This window comes from Myotis davidii, unplaced genomic scaffold (genome assembly GCF_000327345.1).
Source record: "Myotis davidii unplaced genomic scaffold, ASM32734v1 scaffold157, whole genome shotgun sequence".
NCBI classification, from domain to species: Eukaryota; Metazoa; Chordata; class Mammalia; order Chiroptera; family Vespertilionidae; genus Myotis; species Myotis davidii.
Genome location: NW_006288722.1, coordinates 131,324 through 147,751, shown reverse-complemented (window position 1 = coordinate 147,751; position 16,428 = coordinate 131,324). Strand labels below are relative to the sequence as shown.

The following is a 16,428-nucleotide window of genomic DNA, read 5'->3' as shown; positions in this document are numbered from 1 at the left end:
GGTGCCAGCCCTGGTGAGGACCCGTTGTGAGGGGACGTCTTCGGCCCGGGGATGGCAGAGTCCCCGAGGAGAGGGACTCTTTCTCCACCGCCCACTCTTCTGGCCCCAGGCGGAGCGGGGCCCCTCCTCCCCCGCCCCGGTCCCCGGTCCTGCTCGGGGCTGAGGTCGCCCTTTTACAAAGGCCAGACGCCCGTCCCAGAGAGACAGCCCCGTTTATGCATGACTCCCGCTTTGGAGGGAAGGCCCGGGCTGTTCTAACCTGACACTCTCCCCCTCACTCCAAGATGGCCCGAGGTCTCCTGGGTTGTTTACTCCGTTTGTAACTCGGTGCGACCTGTTGGTGGCCGAGGTAGCCCGGGAAACCGAGATGTGGGCCGAGGGGACGGTGAGGCTCTGAGCGGCCTTTCCTGCTTCCAGGTCGGGGCCGCCGCGCAGCCATGCCGACCTGGGGGGCCGGCTCCGCGGCCCCGGACCGCTTTGCCGTGTCTGCGGAGGCGGAGGACAAGGTGTGGGAGCAGCAGCCCCACGTGGAGCGCATCTTCCGCGTGAGGATGAGCGTCCTCCGGAAGGACTGCCCCGAGAACCCTCACATCTGGCTGCAGCTGGAGGGCCCCAAGGAGAACGTCAGCAGAGCCAAGGTGAACGCTCCGCCCTAACCCCTTCGGGGAGCAGGCACTCCCTCCCCCACGCAGAGCCTGGGGAGAGGGGAGGCCGGGAATGGTCTCCACTGCTGCTTGCCTCTCTGGCAACCTCAGTGGCCCTGAGCTGTGGGAGACTCCCCAACTTTGTATTTGTTTGGAGTTTTGATTTCGTTTCTGATATGATGACCTAACTTCTGCCAGGGCTTGGAGACAAGTGATTCAATTCAGATCGATGTGTGTTCCTCGGGAGAACAGTGGAGAAAATCCGGTTGGGCAAGCAGGCCCCACCAAGGAATTCACTGCAGGAGGCCAGGCCTGGGTTCCAGTACAGCTCTACTGCCTACCAGCCCCCTGACCTGAGTTTCAGTTTCTGTATCTATAAAATGTGAATAATGGCAGTACCCAGTTCATTGGGCTTAGCATGAGTGAGATAAAGCGTGAGTTTAGTAAAGTTAGCAATGGCGATCATTACCATAGAAATAGACAACACCCATACACACATAAATAGACAGTCTTGTAATCAATTAGTTATAATTGTATCTTAAAGCCAGTCAAGTTCTAAATGGAAATACTAGCTATAGCTGTCAGCTGGAAAGGAAAGGAAGTGAGGTTCTTGACCCCTTTTAACCCCTACCTTTGTCAGGATCTGTGGGGCATACTGCTCTGCCCAGGCGTCCTGGAGCTCAGGGGAGAGCAGTGAGCCTGAAGTGGCTACTGGGCCACTTAGGATTCCAGCAGTCTCCTTTCCCCTTCTTTCCCCCTTTCCGCAGGAGTACCTGAAGGGTCTCTGTAGCCCAGAGCTGCAGGATGAAATCCACTATCCACCCAAACTGCACTGCATCTTCCTGGGGGCCCAGGGCTTCTTCCTCGATTGCCTGGTCTGGAGCACATCAGCCCACCTAGTGCCTGGGGCGCCTGGGTCACTGATGGTCAGCGGCCTCACGGAGGCCTTCGTCATGGCTCAGAGCCGAGTGGAGGAGCTGGTGGAGCGGCTGAGCTGGGACTTTCAGCCAGGGCTGCCTCCTGGAGCCTCTCAGTGTGCTGGAGTGCCGAGGGACTTCTGTGCCCTGCTGCAGCCCCAGGGGGATGCCCACAGAGAGGCCCTGCTGCAGCTGCCCCTGGCTGTCCAGGAGGAACTGCTGAGTCTGGTACAGGAGGCATCCAGGGGACAAGGGCCCCAAGCGCATTTCTCCTGGGAAGCGGGGAGCCCAGGCCTGCTGGGTTCTCAGCATCAAGGAGTCAGAGCTCCCCTGAATGAAGGCAGGGGGTCCCTGGACACTGGACCTACAGGGTGGCCAGAGTCAAGAGGAGAGAGACATGCTATAGAGAAGGAGGGACAGAAGCAGGGTGGCCCCAAGGAGATGGATTTGGGATTGAAGGAGCGGCCTGGGGAAGAGGCCTGGGAGAAAGAAGTGGCCTACAGGTCAGTGTCAGGGGGAGGAGAGGTAGGGCAGGAAGGGTTCCTGAAGAAGAAGGCCCCGGGGAAGGACGGGGGGCCCCAGGAAAGAGGAGGAAGGTTTTGTATCCAGGGTGAGCCTCCTGGTGCCCAGGGCTGTCAGAGGGCAGCTCAGCTCCGGGGAGCCTCTCTCCTCCAGCGGCTCCACAACGGGGAAGCCTCACCTCCCAGAGTGCCTAGCCCCCCACCTGCACCTGAACCCCCATGGCATTGTGGAGACCGCGGAGACAGGGGAGACAAGCAGCAGGTTGTGGCTCGAGGTCGGGGGTCTCCGTGGAAACGAGGCACCCGGGGGGGCAACTTGGTGACTGGCACACAGCGTTTCCAGGAGGCCCTACAGGACCCTTTTACCCTGTGCCTTGCCAATGTACCTGGCCAGCCAGACCTCCGCCATATTGTCATTGATGGCAGCAACGTGGCCATGGTGTGAGTACCAGGTGGGACTGGGGGTTCTGGGGAGGGGGAGGAGATGGGCAGTTTTCCCCTGGGGGAAATGTGCTGAGGGGAGAGCACTCCAGCCAGGCTGCTAGGCCCTCGTCTGGGGCCCCAGAGTGCCGACCCCTTCCCACTGCAGGCATGGCCTCCAGCACAACTTCTCCAGCCGGGGCATTGCCATTGCTGTGCAGTATTTCTGGGACCGTGGCCACCGGGACATCACTGTCTTTGTGCCTCAGTGGCGCTTCAATAGGGATGCCAGGGTCAAAGGTGAGTTGGGCCTGGTCTTTTGTGTCCTGCGCTAGACCCTGCTTCTACCTTAAAGATAACTGCATTGTTCTCCTATGTTTCTAGAGGGTCACTACCTGCAAAAGCTCTACTCCCTCAGTCTGCTCTCCCTCACTCCTTCCCGAGTCATGGATGGCAAGAGGATCTCTTCCTATGATGACAGGTACTTGCTTCTCTCCTGGCCCCAGCCTTGACATTCAAGGAGCCCAGTGGGAGATCAAGGGAGAGTCAGAAGCTCCTGACCCTTTGCACTGTTTCTAAGCCTGGGTATTGGGTACAGGGCCAGTTATTTCTTCATGTGTCTCTATGACTGGGCAGGAAAACCTGCCCCACAGGTGAGATGAAATGGATGGTAGACAACTGTGTTTGCTCATTCATCATTCATTTTTCATTCATCAAACTAAACAATACTTTGTATTTATATAGTGCCTACTGTCTAGGAAATACTGGTTTATTTTTTTTTTAATTTTTATTTTTTTAAAATATATTTTATTGATTTTTTACAGAGAGGAAGGGAGAGAGATATAGAGAGTTAGAAACGTTGATCAGCCGCCTCCTGCACATCTCCCACTAGGGATGTGCCTGCAACCCAGGTACATGCCCTTGACCGGAATCGAACCTGGGACCTTTCAGTCCGCAGGCCGATGCTCTATCCACTGAGCCAAACCGGTTTCGGCGAAAATACTGGTTTAATTGAAAGATGTGAAAGCTTATGACATGAATAGCTGACAAATATGTTCTTACATCCTAAATTTGCAAACACTTAGAGAAATTCCCCCAACATTCTGGAAAAACCAGAGTAAATGTTCAAAATAACAAGTCAAATGAAGAAACACAATCCATGCATACTAACATAAAACAAAATATAAATAAAACATGGCATCATAGAAAGATCACTTGACTGCCGTAACCGGTTTGGCTCAGTGGATAGAGCGTCGGCCTGCGGACTGAAAGGTCCCAGGTTCGATTCCGGTCAAGGGCATGCACCTTGGTTGCGGGCACTAACCAGTGCGGGGTGTGCAGGAGGTAGCTGATCGATATTTCTCTCTCATGGATGTTTCTAACTCTCTATCCCTCTCCCTTCCTCTCTGTAAAAAATCAATAAAATATATTTAAAAAAAAATAAAGAAAGAAAGATCATTTGACCTAGAATTGGATGATCTGACTTGGAGCCCCAAATTGTACTACTCATTGACTCTGACTGTGGACCAGTCTCTTAGTGAATTAACCTCTTATCTCAGGGTCCTCTTCTATTCATTCATGCTCCTTGTGACCGTCAAAAGAAGATAAGTTATGTGCTTTTCTCACTCAAGGTGCTAGGCAAGAATACAGTGATACTCCTGAACTGTTCATGAACACAATCAAGTGTGGCAGAAGGTCTTATCTCTACAGTACCGAAATGGAGCAGAGGCTAAGAGTGGTTAACTCTCTTGGCAAAACCTACTAAGTGGCAAAGGAAAAATAAGAATTGAAAGCTGCCAGATGGTTTAAATGAAAAACACAGGACACATTTCATCCTCAATGTACATACACCGTGTGGGAAATGGGCAGATTTTAAAAGCTAATTAATCCAATTAAAATGTTTGCAACAGTTCTTGATTCTCTAGGATTTTCAGTTTTAAATGAAAAAAACAACAAACAACTAGTTTCCAAACCATAATGATTACATATTTTTTCAAGTACTTACCTTTTTCTCCCTGACAAGTAAATAGTATTCTACAAAAAGGCAATTCACTGTCTCCTGATACTCTTTTTTTATGTCTAGATTTCACAGATTATCTAAGATATGGAACCTTCTTTTCATACCAGCATTGACACAACTGAAACTGAAGGTCAAGTCAGTTGTTGTGAATTTTAAAGGCACGTGTTTGTACAGTTGTGTAGGTCCTGACAAGCTGACAGCACAATATGAATTTGGAGTTTTGCCTAGTTACAGTGACTTCACAGTGGTGCATAGGTTAACTGGGTGAATACTGCTGAACAACATGTGATGTAACATGATAATGGTATCATGTCACATAATGATAATAGCCTGAAAATACCTTTTTGTATATTATATGACACTGTATACAATTGAATGTCATAAACTTAATTTGTTTCCCAGACAGAAACTCAGAACCAGACATGTGGCACACCCTATCCTGATTAGTAGTCCCTCCGTACCACAGTCTTTCAAATACTGACTGCCCACTTACTGCTAGGTGTGTGGCTTGCAGACGGAGTTGGGAATGCTGGGGATGATTTTGAAGAGCCAAAAGAAACTATAAATCAAACACTTGAGGAACCTGGAGGAAAGGGAGCCCGCTTCTGGCTGGGGTTTTGTGAGAAGGGAGAGATTTGTATTTTTCGATGATAGAGAAGAACATGGGATGAGCTGGATCTCTTGTTTTCTAAACCTGTTCAAAAAGATCCCAGCCTATCCCTTTGTGATCCCAGCCTATTCCCCACACTGCCCAGTTCTGTGGAATTAGGATTACTCAAGTGGGGTCTGGGCATCTCCTTTTATTTATTATTTTAAAATTTATTATTATTTTTTGTTAATCCTCACCTGAGGATATTTTTCCATGAATTTTAGGGAGAGTAGAAGAGAGAGGGAAAGAAAGAAACATCGATGTGAGAGAAACACACATCTGTGCTTCCTACACAAGCCCTGACCAGGGCTGGGGAGGAGCTTGCAACTAAAGTACAAGCCCTTGACTGGAATTGAATCTAGGACCCTTTGATTTGCAGGCCAATGCTCTATCTACTGAGCCAAAGTGGCTAGGGCAGGCATCTCTTTTAAAAAGTTATTCTTGTGATTTTGTTCATCAGTGACGTTTGGGATCACCTTCCTGAATGGAGGGAATAATTTGAGAAACATAGAAGTCAGAGAGTATGTTTGAAGAAGAGACGTAATCCAATCATTGATTTTGGCTGAAGTTGAGAGTACCTTTGGGAATACTGGGAGAGAAGGCCATAAAAGTGGCTGCATCTGGGCTCTACAGGGGTTTAGCCGCCAGGCCTGGGTGTGTGGACTTTATGCAGTAGATAACGGGCAGGTATGGAAGGGTTTTGTGTAGCTGGAGAACATGTTCTCTTGGGGAAGGGCAGGAGAGACCACAGGGTGGTAAATGTCAGGGGACCCCTTATCAGTATCTCAGTTGCAGTGTCTGAATAGCTAAGATTGTAATGGTGGGATTGGAAAGGAAGGGGACAGAATGGAAGGCTTTTAAGAGGAAAAACAGGATGGATTTGTGACTGATTGTTGATAGATTTGTATCTGGAAGGTGGAAGAAAGGACCAGGACTGGATCTTACTGTCTTATTAATGAAGCACGAAGTATTGGGTAGAGGGTTGTGGTGAGTGGAGGGGATGTTCTTGGGATTCCACATTGGATTGGTCTTTGTTCTCTCTAACCTATGTATCCAGTCGGTTCCTTGGTGGCTGGGTCAGAATGGGGGTGGTGGTGGGGACAGATCTCCATCACCAGCGGTGGGTCAGGGGAGTTGATAGTGCTCTTTGGGGTCGAGGCTTTAGAGAAGTCCAGAATGCCGCTGTGGTTTTTGAGACAGGTTCATGGTGAAGCTGGCTGAAGAGACCGACGGGATCATTGTCTCCAATGACCAGTTCCGGGACCTGGCGGAGGAGTCTGAGAAGTGGATGGCAATCATCAGAGAGCGGTGAGGGGACATCCCCTGAGAAAAGGGCTCCGACTCAGACCTTTCTCTAAAACCAGTGCTTCTCTGCCACCGGGTGAGGACTCTGGGAAGGGGCTTGACACGGGCTTGAAGGATAATAGCTGACAGCTTCTGGTGGAGTTGGTCTCAGCTGTTTGGGAGGTGAGCAGGGGTCCCTCTGTGACCATTACATTTCTGTTCCCATCCAGCCTGCTGCCCTTCACCTTCGTGGGAAACCTCTTCATGGTCCCTGATGACCCATTGGGGCGAAATGGCCCTATGCTGGATGAGTTCCTGAAGAAGCCAGTCAGGTAACGCTTCAGACTCTCGCAGGCAGCCTGGCCTTGGCGCCCTTTCTGCAGGGGCCTTGCAGGCCTGGAGACTTGGAGGAAGTGTGACCTCAGTGTGGACCAGCTTAATTTGCCTTTAACTGCTTCCCTGGAAGTCCTGACACAGACTCTGCAGGCTGGGAGGGAAGCTCTTGCTTCCTGTTTTTTCTAGTTAGTTTGCTGGAGTTATTTGGAACATGGTTGATTTTACTTATGGCCACTTGTATTCAGCACGCCCTCTGCTGGACCACTAAGTAAGTGATTAGTTTATTAGGCTAGATTTATAGAAATGGCAAGGTTCACCTTCCTGGTTTCAAAGGAACTTTCTGTCTCCCCGTCAGAAGTGGGTTGATACTGCCCCTCAGTGGTCGGTTTAGGGAACTTCAGAGCCAGGAATAGGCAGGGCAGTTAATAGCAGTGGAGAGCTGGGAGGCCCACTGAGTCTCTAACTTCTCTCCAGGATGCACATCAGCTCTTCTATTCCCCCTGCTTCTTCCTAGGGCACAGGAATCTTCTAAGGCTCAGCATCCTGCCAGGGGCCCCCCAGAACACAGTCAGCAGCAGCAGGGGAGAGAAGAGGAGGAAAAAGGCAGTGGTGGCATTCGGAAGACCCGGGAGACTGAGAGGCTCCGGCGCCAGTTGCTGGAGGTGTTTTGGGGCCAGGATCACAAGGTGGACTTCATCCTGCAGCGGGAGCCTTACTGCCGCGACATCAACCAGCTCTCTGAGGCCCTGCTCAGTCTCAACTTTTGAGCCTCACCTGCCCTCGTGGCTGCCATCCCATCAGCTCCAGCCTTGCCTAGCTTAGTCCCTTCTGTGATGCTCAGACCCTGCCCCAGACCCACTCCGAGTTGGTGCATTGGGTAAGGGAAGCACTGAGAAGAGCCTTCGTGACTGGGGAATGCTCTTGCCTGGGGCACTTTGGGGACGTAAGGAGACCTGATCTCCTCTTGAGTCAGGACCTCAACCAGCTCTCAAGGGGTTCTGGTCAGCCTTCACTCCTCAACCTTGCCTGCCTTAGCACAGGGTTTCTGTAGGGAGTGCAGGCTGCTGGAAAGGCTAGGTCCTGGAGATTGGGACTCCAGTTCCTCTGTGGGAGGGGAATGAAGACAGGTGGCAAGGAAGCAAGCCTTTCCTACCCCTGGCTGCTGCTCTAGAAAGCCAGAGGACAGGATGCTCCCAGGCCTGGCAGAACTCCTGGGAACCTTGAAAAGGGAATGCGGGGCCCTGGGAAGGCTGGGGTCTGGGTTACAGTGGGCAGCAGGGAGCTGGTGGGGAAAGTAGAGGAAGACTTGGCTTCTGGTCTCAGCTGTGCCTGTCTGTGACCTTGATTGAGCTACTTGCCCTTTACTTCTGCCTATAAATCAGATGAAAAAATGCCTGTTGGGGGAAATGAGAACATGGAGCAGGGCTCTTTGGAGGAAAAGGACATGGACCAAGTCTCAGGTGTGTCTGTCTGTGGCTGCACAGGCTTCCAAACCAAAACCTCATTTTCAGAGAACCAAGTGTCCTCTGTTCCCAGGGCCTGCGCCCTAGATTTTAACACTGCGCCCTCATTTTGTGCCCTATAATGGCTGCGTCCCTTTGGGCAACCCCAAATCCACCTTTACAGAACAGTTAGTTAGGGGTGACTGTTTGCATTACCAGAATACTCTCAGGGTTCCTCTAAATGGCAGCTCTCCTGTTGCATTCAAGTGTTTGTTTACAGATTACCGCATGTGTCAGAAAGTCCCCTGTTCAATGCACTTGCTGTGGTGTCGCGCATTCACCAAATCAATGGAAGCCATGCTCTGCTATGACAATGTTAATGTGACCTGACCCTAGCGTTTTCTCTACAGAACATTTATGTTGCATAAAGCAAGGCCCACTTCTGCTTTGTGTGTGTGTGTGTGTGTGTGTGTGTGTGTGTGTGTGTATGTATGGGGTTGGGGGTGGGGGAGGGCTACAGAGGTTGTAACTAGATGAACTAATTATCTGGAAAATGAAAACTGAAGAATTAAAATGGGGAGAATCAGACCAACTGCTGTCCCATCAGAACATCCTCTCCACCCAAAATCCTACAGGTCATTGTCCTGTATCTGCTGGAAGTCCGCTAGTGCCAAAAAACTGCCTTCAAGGTAGCACATTACCTCGTGGACAGTTTAGTCTTTTATTGCAGCCCCCAATATACCCTTATGTACTTCTGCGTTTGAGGCTGGTCATTCCCTCAGGAATAAGAGGGCCAGCCAACTTCCTAAAGAGTCTAGGACCAGATAAAGAAGAGGGGCAGGTGCCACAGGGTTCTGTGTCTGGGCCCTGCAGCAAGTCCCTGGACATGATCCTTTTCAGGCTCTGGCTTCTGTTCCCTGAGCAGCGTGGGGAGTTGAAGACTGTCACCCAGTTCCTCATTCTAGTGAGAGCTGATGATGGGGAGGGTCCTGGATCCTAGCCTTTGCCCCTCCTCCCTGTTGGGGATGTATATTACTAGACCTTACTGACTTGGGCTGAGGACAGGTGTGTAGGAGAAAGGCTAGCCAGGGAGCTGACAGTGACTCAAAGTCTCCTTGGAAGAAAGGAGATTGGTTAATATGGCACAACTTGGTGGCCTGAGGAACCACTGGTCATATAGAAATCAGGGTAGGTAAAAAGGGAGAGAGTCCTAAATAAACATTTGGCATTTCCACCATACCCTCCCACCCCTGGGGTTGTTTGTAGTTTTTGGTATATTCCTTGCCCCTTTCACTTTCAGTGATGGTGGGTGTACAGTAGGCCAAAGATGTCTTCTTTCCTGCCTGGGACTCTGATATCAGGCCTGTCCTAAGCTTCTTAGAGGGGTGCTAGCTTACTCCTGCAGCTTGATGAACTTTGACCAGTATGTGATTGGTTTATTAATTCAGTGACAGGTGGAAGGCTGTCCTAGACTTGGGGCCCCATTTCTTCACTGGCATCCTAATGGTACCATGTGAATAAGTCAGCAGGATGACCACAGTACCCACTGGAAATGAGTCACTTATCTTATAGTCTCTACTTTTATCATAATCTCATGCTCCCAGTTTAACTCTTTTGGCAATGGAGGAAACAAAAAGATGTTGCCCATTGTCACTTTCAAAACCCCACATAGAGGAAAGAGTCATCTAGGGTGACGTTCCTTGAAATACATTCAAGCAGAACCTAGGCCAGAGAGATGAGCCAAAGCTAATGAGATAATTTATCTTTATTGCCTAAATTGTAGAGCATTCATTACACAGCAAAAGAGAAATGGGGCAGGAATGGGACATATAGGGAAACCAAACTTGGAAACTCTTTTATAAGGAGTTGAAGAGGGTAAGGTCCCAACTAGATGAAATTGCAACCTTGAAACAGTGGGCAGTCAGTTAAAGTGCAGCAACGGAATAATGAGAAAGAAAAAGGAAGAGGTTTTAGGTCTCAGGTAGAGGAGTACCTGACCTATTCACAGTCTCTCACTGGGAACCCTCTATTGAGGGACGGGCCTTAGGCCCTACGATCGAACCTTCCCACTTAGGCTATGATTTCCTTCAAGGCAGCCCCCAGCTCTGGGAAGGAATACTGGTAGCCAGTGGCCAGTGTCCGCCGTGGGATCACCTTCTGGCCCTCCAGCAGCATGATGGCACGTTCTTGTCCAAAGACAGCTTGCACAACAGCGCTAGGAAGAGGGATGAAGGCTGGGCGGCCTAGGGCTGTGCCTAAGGCCTGTGCAAACTCAGCATTTGTAGTGGTAGAGGCTGGAGCCACTCCATTCAGGACGCCCTGCACATGGCTTGCTTCAAGGGCATGGGCCAGGATTCCTGCCAGGTCCCCAATGTGAATCCAGGGGAAGAACTGTTGGCCAGAGCCGATGGGGCCCCCCAGGCCCAGACGGAAGGGCAACAGCATGTGACCAATGGCACCGCCCCCACGGCCCAGCACAACCCCTAGAGTAGGCAAGAAGGATGGTACAGGGAGGCCCCTCAGCCTCCAGGCAGTCCACTGTTTCTCCCCATCTCCCGTTTCTCACTCTTTTCCCATGCTGGCTTAGCTCTGTAGTCGGCTCTCTTTGGGACTTCCCATCCTCCCATCTGCAAGTGGGCCCGAAGCAGTGGCATCCTCACTTAGTAAGCTCAGCTCCCCTTATCCCCCAACTCCCCCAGCCCAGAGAAGATATTGCAACCCTGCCTGACACGCAGGCCCCTTGTTCTCACCAGAGCGTACCACCACTTGGCGTGTAGAATCTCCAGGAAGTTTGGCTGCAGCTTCCCATTTGCTTACGAGGTTGGAGAAAAAGTCAAAATCCCCTCCTGGACTGTCCTCATCATACTCAGCAGTCAGGCTGGGCTGGTAGTAAGCTGCCGGTAGAACAGCACTAGTTTGCCCTGGCTGTCCTTGGTCCTGCTGGCCCTTTGCCATGGAGGTCCCCCCTTGGCCTTGGGATATCCCCATGGGACAGAGCTGTGGATATTTTTCCCGTGAGCTTCTTCATTAGCTGACCTGTTACTGCCTGGATTAATTTACCTTTAGCTGCACGGCGAAGCTGAGAGGCTGCTAGAGTGTAGCGGTTAAGAATAAAGACGTGGGCGCCAGGCTGACTGAGTTTTAACCTCAGCTCCACCATTTATTAAGTCTGACTTAAGGCAAATTACATAATCTCTCTGTGCAGAATATCTGCATCATTAAAATGGAATAATAGGCCCTAGCCATTTTAGCTCATTGGATAGAGTGTTGGTCGGCCTGTGGACTAAAGGGTTCCGGATTCGATTTCGGACAAGGGCACACGCCCAGGTTGCGGGCTCAATCCCCAGTAGGGGGCGTGCAGGAGGCAGTTGATCAATGATTCTCATCACTGATGTTTCTATCTCTCCCTCTCTGAAATCAATAAAAATATATTAAAAAATAATAAAATAAACGTGGAATAATAGTACGAACCTCATAGAGTTCTTGTGAGGATTAAATGTGTAAAACATTCAGTGGCTGGTGTATATGTTAACACTATTTGCCATTATTTTGGTCCCAAAGGTGAAATACAAGAATCAGAAATGCTGCTCCTAAAGATCTGTGCTGTGAGAAGCAAGGGGCTTGGGAGCAGCACAGCTCCACTCCCTTTCTGAGGGTCTGTTTCTCAGCACAAGTCCACAACGGTCAGGAGAAACGAGCATGGAACAGGGCCCAGGAAGACCTCTGGGCATGGATGGCTAGAAGGGCCTGAGCCACCCCCTCAGTGTGTACTCTCTTCCCCTGGCTAACGTAAGGGGTTGGTGATTCGGGGCATACCTACACCTGTGACTAGGATCCAGGCTTGGGGGGGTTGTGGGGCCTTGGTGATGGCTCGAGCCAGCAGGTCGGTGGTCTCCAAGCGGCTGCTGAGAACCTCTTTTTGGAAAGCTTCATTCCACCTGCAGGAGAAACAAGGGAAATAAGCCACTGAATGCATACATGCGCATCTCCCTTCTCCTCTCTCCCTGAGGCTCGTCCGTGCCCATTTCTAAGTAAAACCCTGCATTGTGGCTTAGAGAAATTGTCCGTCTCTCCTTTAGAGGAAAAAGGCATATCCCTTTTGGGCATCCTGAGTTGTGAGGACTAAAGCCAACTGGCCGAGTGGGTAGAAGCGAGGGTGGGTTTGGAGCAGTGGGGCGGGATGAGCGGTCCGGGATCCGGCCTCTCCATTCATTCTTCACATCTAGGGGGTCTGAGTCGTCCCTCTCCACCTCCTGCTCTGAAGCGGCCCGGTCTTGGGGCCCAGCACGGACTGACCTTCGCAGAGGGTTGAGGATGTTCTCTCCAGCCAGGTTGACTGCGGCGTCGCAGCGGGGCAGCCCCGACGTGGCGAGCTCATCCTGTCAGAGAAAGCAAAGCGCACAGTGCCCCTCTCGCCCAGCGCCGCCAAAAGGGCCACCCCTCCTCCCCGCCCCCAGCCTCCCGAGGAGGGACATACCCACGTGATCCGACCCGGGCCGGGCTGTCGGGAGACCAGTGTCACTTCGTGACCTCTGGCTTTCAGCAGTTGGCTTAGGGCTGTCCCAATGAAGCCCGTCCCGCCACCTGATCAGAAAATACGAGGTGTTTGTTCTCCAGGGGGTGCCTTCCGTTCCGGCCTGTGGCCCCCTCTTCTGGCGCCAGGCCATTTGCCCCCCCGCCTCCTCCCCTCTTCCTCGGCCCCGTCTCCGCGATACAGAGGTGACCCAGGTCACAGGGGTTAGGCCGGGAGATTCGGCTTCTCTGGTTAGGAGGCCAAGGCCAGTTTGCCGGGGCACGAGACAGTTCCCTCCCTCCGGGTCCACCTGGCTCCCCAACTCTGGCTCAATCTTCTTTCCATAAACCCGCCCCCCACGTTCCCTCTTTGCCCTCCCTCACCCACGAGCACCCGCATAGCAACCACGACCTAACGCGCCTGCGCAACATCTAGAAGCTGGGAGGGGAGGGAAGGAGGGAGGACACGCGCATGCGTCCTTCAGGAGGGGCGCTCCCATTGGGGAGTGGGCAGGTCGGGATCGAGACTGGGAGTGGCCCTGCCCCGTGACCCGGAAGAATTCCTAGCAAAGGCGGCACTGCACGCAGTTCACTGCGAAGCGTGGCCCGGACTGAGTGTGTGTGGTTGTGTGGGGCAGTCGTGGGCGGGGTGGGGGAGTCGGGGGTTGGGAGAGTAGCGGCGGGGTTGGCGCCGGGCCGGGAAAGAAGGGGAGGAGGTGGGAAGACACGCTGGAGCTGTCTCCAGTTTTAACCTCAGCTCCACCATTTATTAAGTCTGACTTAAGGCAAATTACATAATCTCTCTGTGCAGAATATCTGCATCATTAAAATGGAATAATAGGCCCTAGCCATTTTAGCTCATTGGATAGAGTGTTGGTCGGCCTGTGGACTAAAGGGTTCCGGAACCCGAAGCTGCTCCAGCCCCTAGATTCTGGAGGTACATTCAGTTTGGTGGGTCATTACTCCGAAAGAATCCACCCACTTTTACAGTGGATTTCTTTTTACGCGGCCTTTCATTTTTCCTTTGTCCCAGCCCCTTCCTATCGGCGTTTAAGCATCCTAAAGTTCCCCCGTCTTTAAAAAGCCCTTCTCCAGCTCCTTTGTCCTCTGCTAATGTCCTCCGTCTTCGACTTCATTGCCAAACGTTCCCAATGAGCCGTGTCCGTTTTCTAACTTCCCAGTTCACTGCCGCCTGGCTCTGACTCCATCGCTCATCGCCTCTCTCGCCAAGACTGCCAGTTTCTCATGTGTCAGTAAAAGGAATGCCTGGTTTTCCAGTCATTTTTCTTGATTTCTGTATCACTGGACACTTGCTGACTCCTCCCTTCCTTTGGAAATCATCTCTTGGTCTGAGTGAAAGCCACACTCTCTGGGGTTGTCTCCTCGCTCTTTTCAGTCTCAGTTGCTTGTTTCGCCTCCTCTAAGGTTTTAAAATGTTGGTATTCCTCAAAGCAAGGTCCTAGGACCTTCCTCTTCCCACTGTGCACTTTCCCCCAAGCATCTATGTAGGTGGATTAAATTCCCAGTGTTTCAAAGACGTGCCAAATGTTCTATGCAACTGAATCTCACCTCTGAGTTCCTGTTTCCTATAGAAACTCCCCACTAGACATCTGTTCTTGATCGTCTGAAACCGTGTTGATTTCACTTACTAAATATTGCCCATCTATTTCTCTCTTTGCCACCACCACTCTCCTTCAAGTTATTATCTAAACCTTTGTCTAAATTTCTGCAATAGTTCCCTAATAGGTTTCCCTGCTTCTGCTTGTTTCTCCTTTCCAAACTGGTCCATAAATTGCAAGCTGAATTATCATTTAAGAACATGTGGGAGGAACACTAAGATGGCATGTATATCCTAAAAAACAAAACAAAAAAACTTCAATTGCAAAGTTCCTGGATATGCTGAATAAAGTTTAACACGTCCCCATTTAAATAGATTGCTGAGCTAACTAGAAAATAAAGGAAATCCTCAGACACCCAAAACAAAGAGTGCCTTGGTACTGAGGCTGCTCTGTGGGTGTCAGTTTGAGTAACTCAGAGGCTTGGGTGACAGGAGATGATGATTGGAAACAAAGCAAGATCAGGACTGAGACCCCTGCATAAAATTCTTGGTGGGCTATGTCCTCAGGGAAAGAATTAACTTGAAAAGGCCACTTAGTATAAAAGAACATGATCAGGAAACTTGTGTCTGTAGGCCTGGCTCTTGGGTAGGATTGGTTGTAGAAATATTAGTCTTTTCTCAGACTCATAGATAGTAGGCAGACTAGTTCTGGTGTTAGTGGTGGAGGTATTGTGGGGGTGGGGGTATTGAGCAAAAGAGAAAATAAACAACTCATGGACATGGACAAGGGATAAATGGTAATGGAAAAAATTAAATTAAAAAAATTAGTCTTTTTTGAGTAGTTGTATCTATTGCCCTCATACAGTTTTGGAGTTTGAACTCATTGTTACCTGCTTGGTCTAGGAAGCCCTAAGCCAAGAATAGGTTTCACAGGTTCTTAATAGATAAAATCCTGCCAAGCATGAGCACACAATACAAAATTACAAAGCAAAGGGAAAGAATCAACTCTGAGGAAGAATCAGCAGAAACAACACAGAGCAGAGTTAGACCAAAAAGGATGTCAGATATTAGAATATTTAAAATATTTAAAGGAGACATTAAAAACATGTGAAAGAAACAGATGCTATAAAAAATTTCCAGCAGAATTGATAAAGAACCAATTTAAATTCCTAAAAAATTAAAAATAATGATTGAAATGTAAAAAATCATTGAGTTAAAGCAGCAGGAAATAGATTTATCATTGGTTAAGGGAAAATTAATTAGGTCTGAAAAAATTACACATAATGCAGCACAGAGAGACAAAGAGGTAGAAAATATGAAAAAAGGTAAGACAGAAGATAAAGTGAGAGATTCTGACTCTCTCTCTCTCTCCTTTTTTGGTATTCCAGAAGAGAGGAGACAGAGAAGGGGATAGAGAAAATCTTTGAGGAGATAATAGCTGATTAAATAGTCAAGGTAATGAAAGATATGAATGCTCAGATTTAGTAAACAAAATAAATCTCAAGTTGGATAAATAAAAAAATTCATGCCTAGTCATCTAATCTAATAAAAGAGAAACATGCAAATTGACTGCACCTCTGCTACACCTCAAGCCATGCCCACCAGCCAATCAGAGCAACTATATGCAAATTAACCCAACCAAGATGGCGGCTGGCAGCCACGGAGCTGGAGCAAGCAGGAGGCTTGGTTGCCCCGGCGATGGAGGAAGCCAAACTTCCCACCTACCCTGGCCGGCTGTGGCCTCGGTTCAAGGCAACAAAGTTTCAATTATAGAAGCTAAATAAATCCCAGATACCTGTTTCCAGCCAGCCTCCACTGGGAGCTTGGGTGGCTGGGGGCTGTGGCCAGCCTGCAAACAGCCCTCAGCCCCTCACCCAGGCTGGCCAGGCACCGCAGTGGGAACTCCCAAACTGAAGGGGCTGTGGCCAGTCTGCAAACAGCCATCAGCCCCTCACCCAGGCTGGCCAGGCACCCCAGCGGGGACCCCCACACTGAAGGGGTTGTGGCCAGCCTGCAAACAGCCATCAGCCCCTCACCCAGACTGGCCAGGCACCCCAGCAGGATCCACCACCCTGATGGAGGTGTGGCCAGCCTGAAAACGGCCCTCAGCCACTCACGCAGGCTG

The 16,428-nt window shown here is 50.3% G+C and overlaps 2 protein-coding genes across 4 annotated transcripts; one reads left to right on the top strand and one right to left on the bottom strand.

The window, feature by feature from the left end:
* Positions 1–6: 6 nt before the first annotated feature.
* Positions 7–8,821, top strand: KHNYN (KH and NYN domain containing). The gene is made up of 8 exons (XM_006760824.2): positions 7–13; positions 418–638; positions 1,412–2,523; positions 2,672–2,802; positions 2,887–2,983; positions 6,372–6,479; positions 6,686–6,787; positions 7,306–8,821. The coding sequence occupies exons 2-8, from the start codon at positions 438–440 to the stop codon at positions 7,556–7,558; spliced, it is 2,004 nt and encodes a 667-aa protein (XP_006760887.1). The 5' UTR covers positions 7–13; positions 418–437; the 3' UTR covers positions 7,559–8,821.
* A 1,159-nt stretch (positions 8,822–9,980) lies between these two features.
* SDR39U1 (short chain dehydrogenase/reductase family 39U member 1) lies at positions 9,981–13,260 on the bottom strand. 3 transcript variants are annotated; one of them, XM_015562070.1, is made up of 6 exons: positions 13,158–13,260; positions 12,711–12,817; positions 12,530–12,612; positions 12,050–12,171; positions 10,984–11,127; positions 9,981–10,716 (listed from the first exon to the last, which is right to left on the bottom strand). In XM_015562070.1, exons 1-6 carry the CDS (start codon positions 13,243–13,245, stop codon positions 10,304–10,306), a joined length of 957 nt encoding a protein of 318 aa, XP_015417556.1. In that variant the 5' UTR covers positions 13,246–13,260; the 3' UTR covers positions 9,981–10,303. The 3 variants fall into 3 exon arrangements, with proteins under 3 accessions (XP_015417556.1, XP_006760888.1, XP_015417557.1); XM_006760825.2 differs by having other exon boundaries at positions 13,130–13,226; XM_015562071.1 differs by lacking the exons at positions 12,050–12,171; positions 12,711–12,817; positions 13,158–13,260 and having other exon boundaries at positions 12,530–12,611.
* Between the last annotated feature and the right edge of the window lie 3,168 nt (positions 13,261–16,428).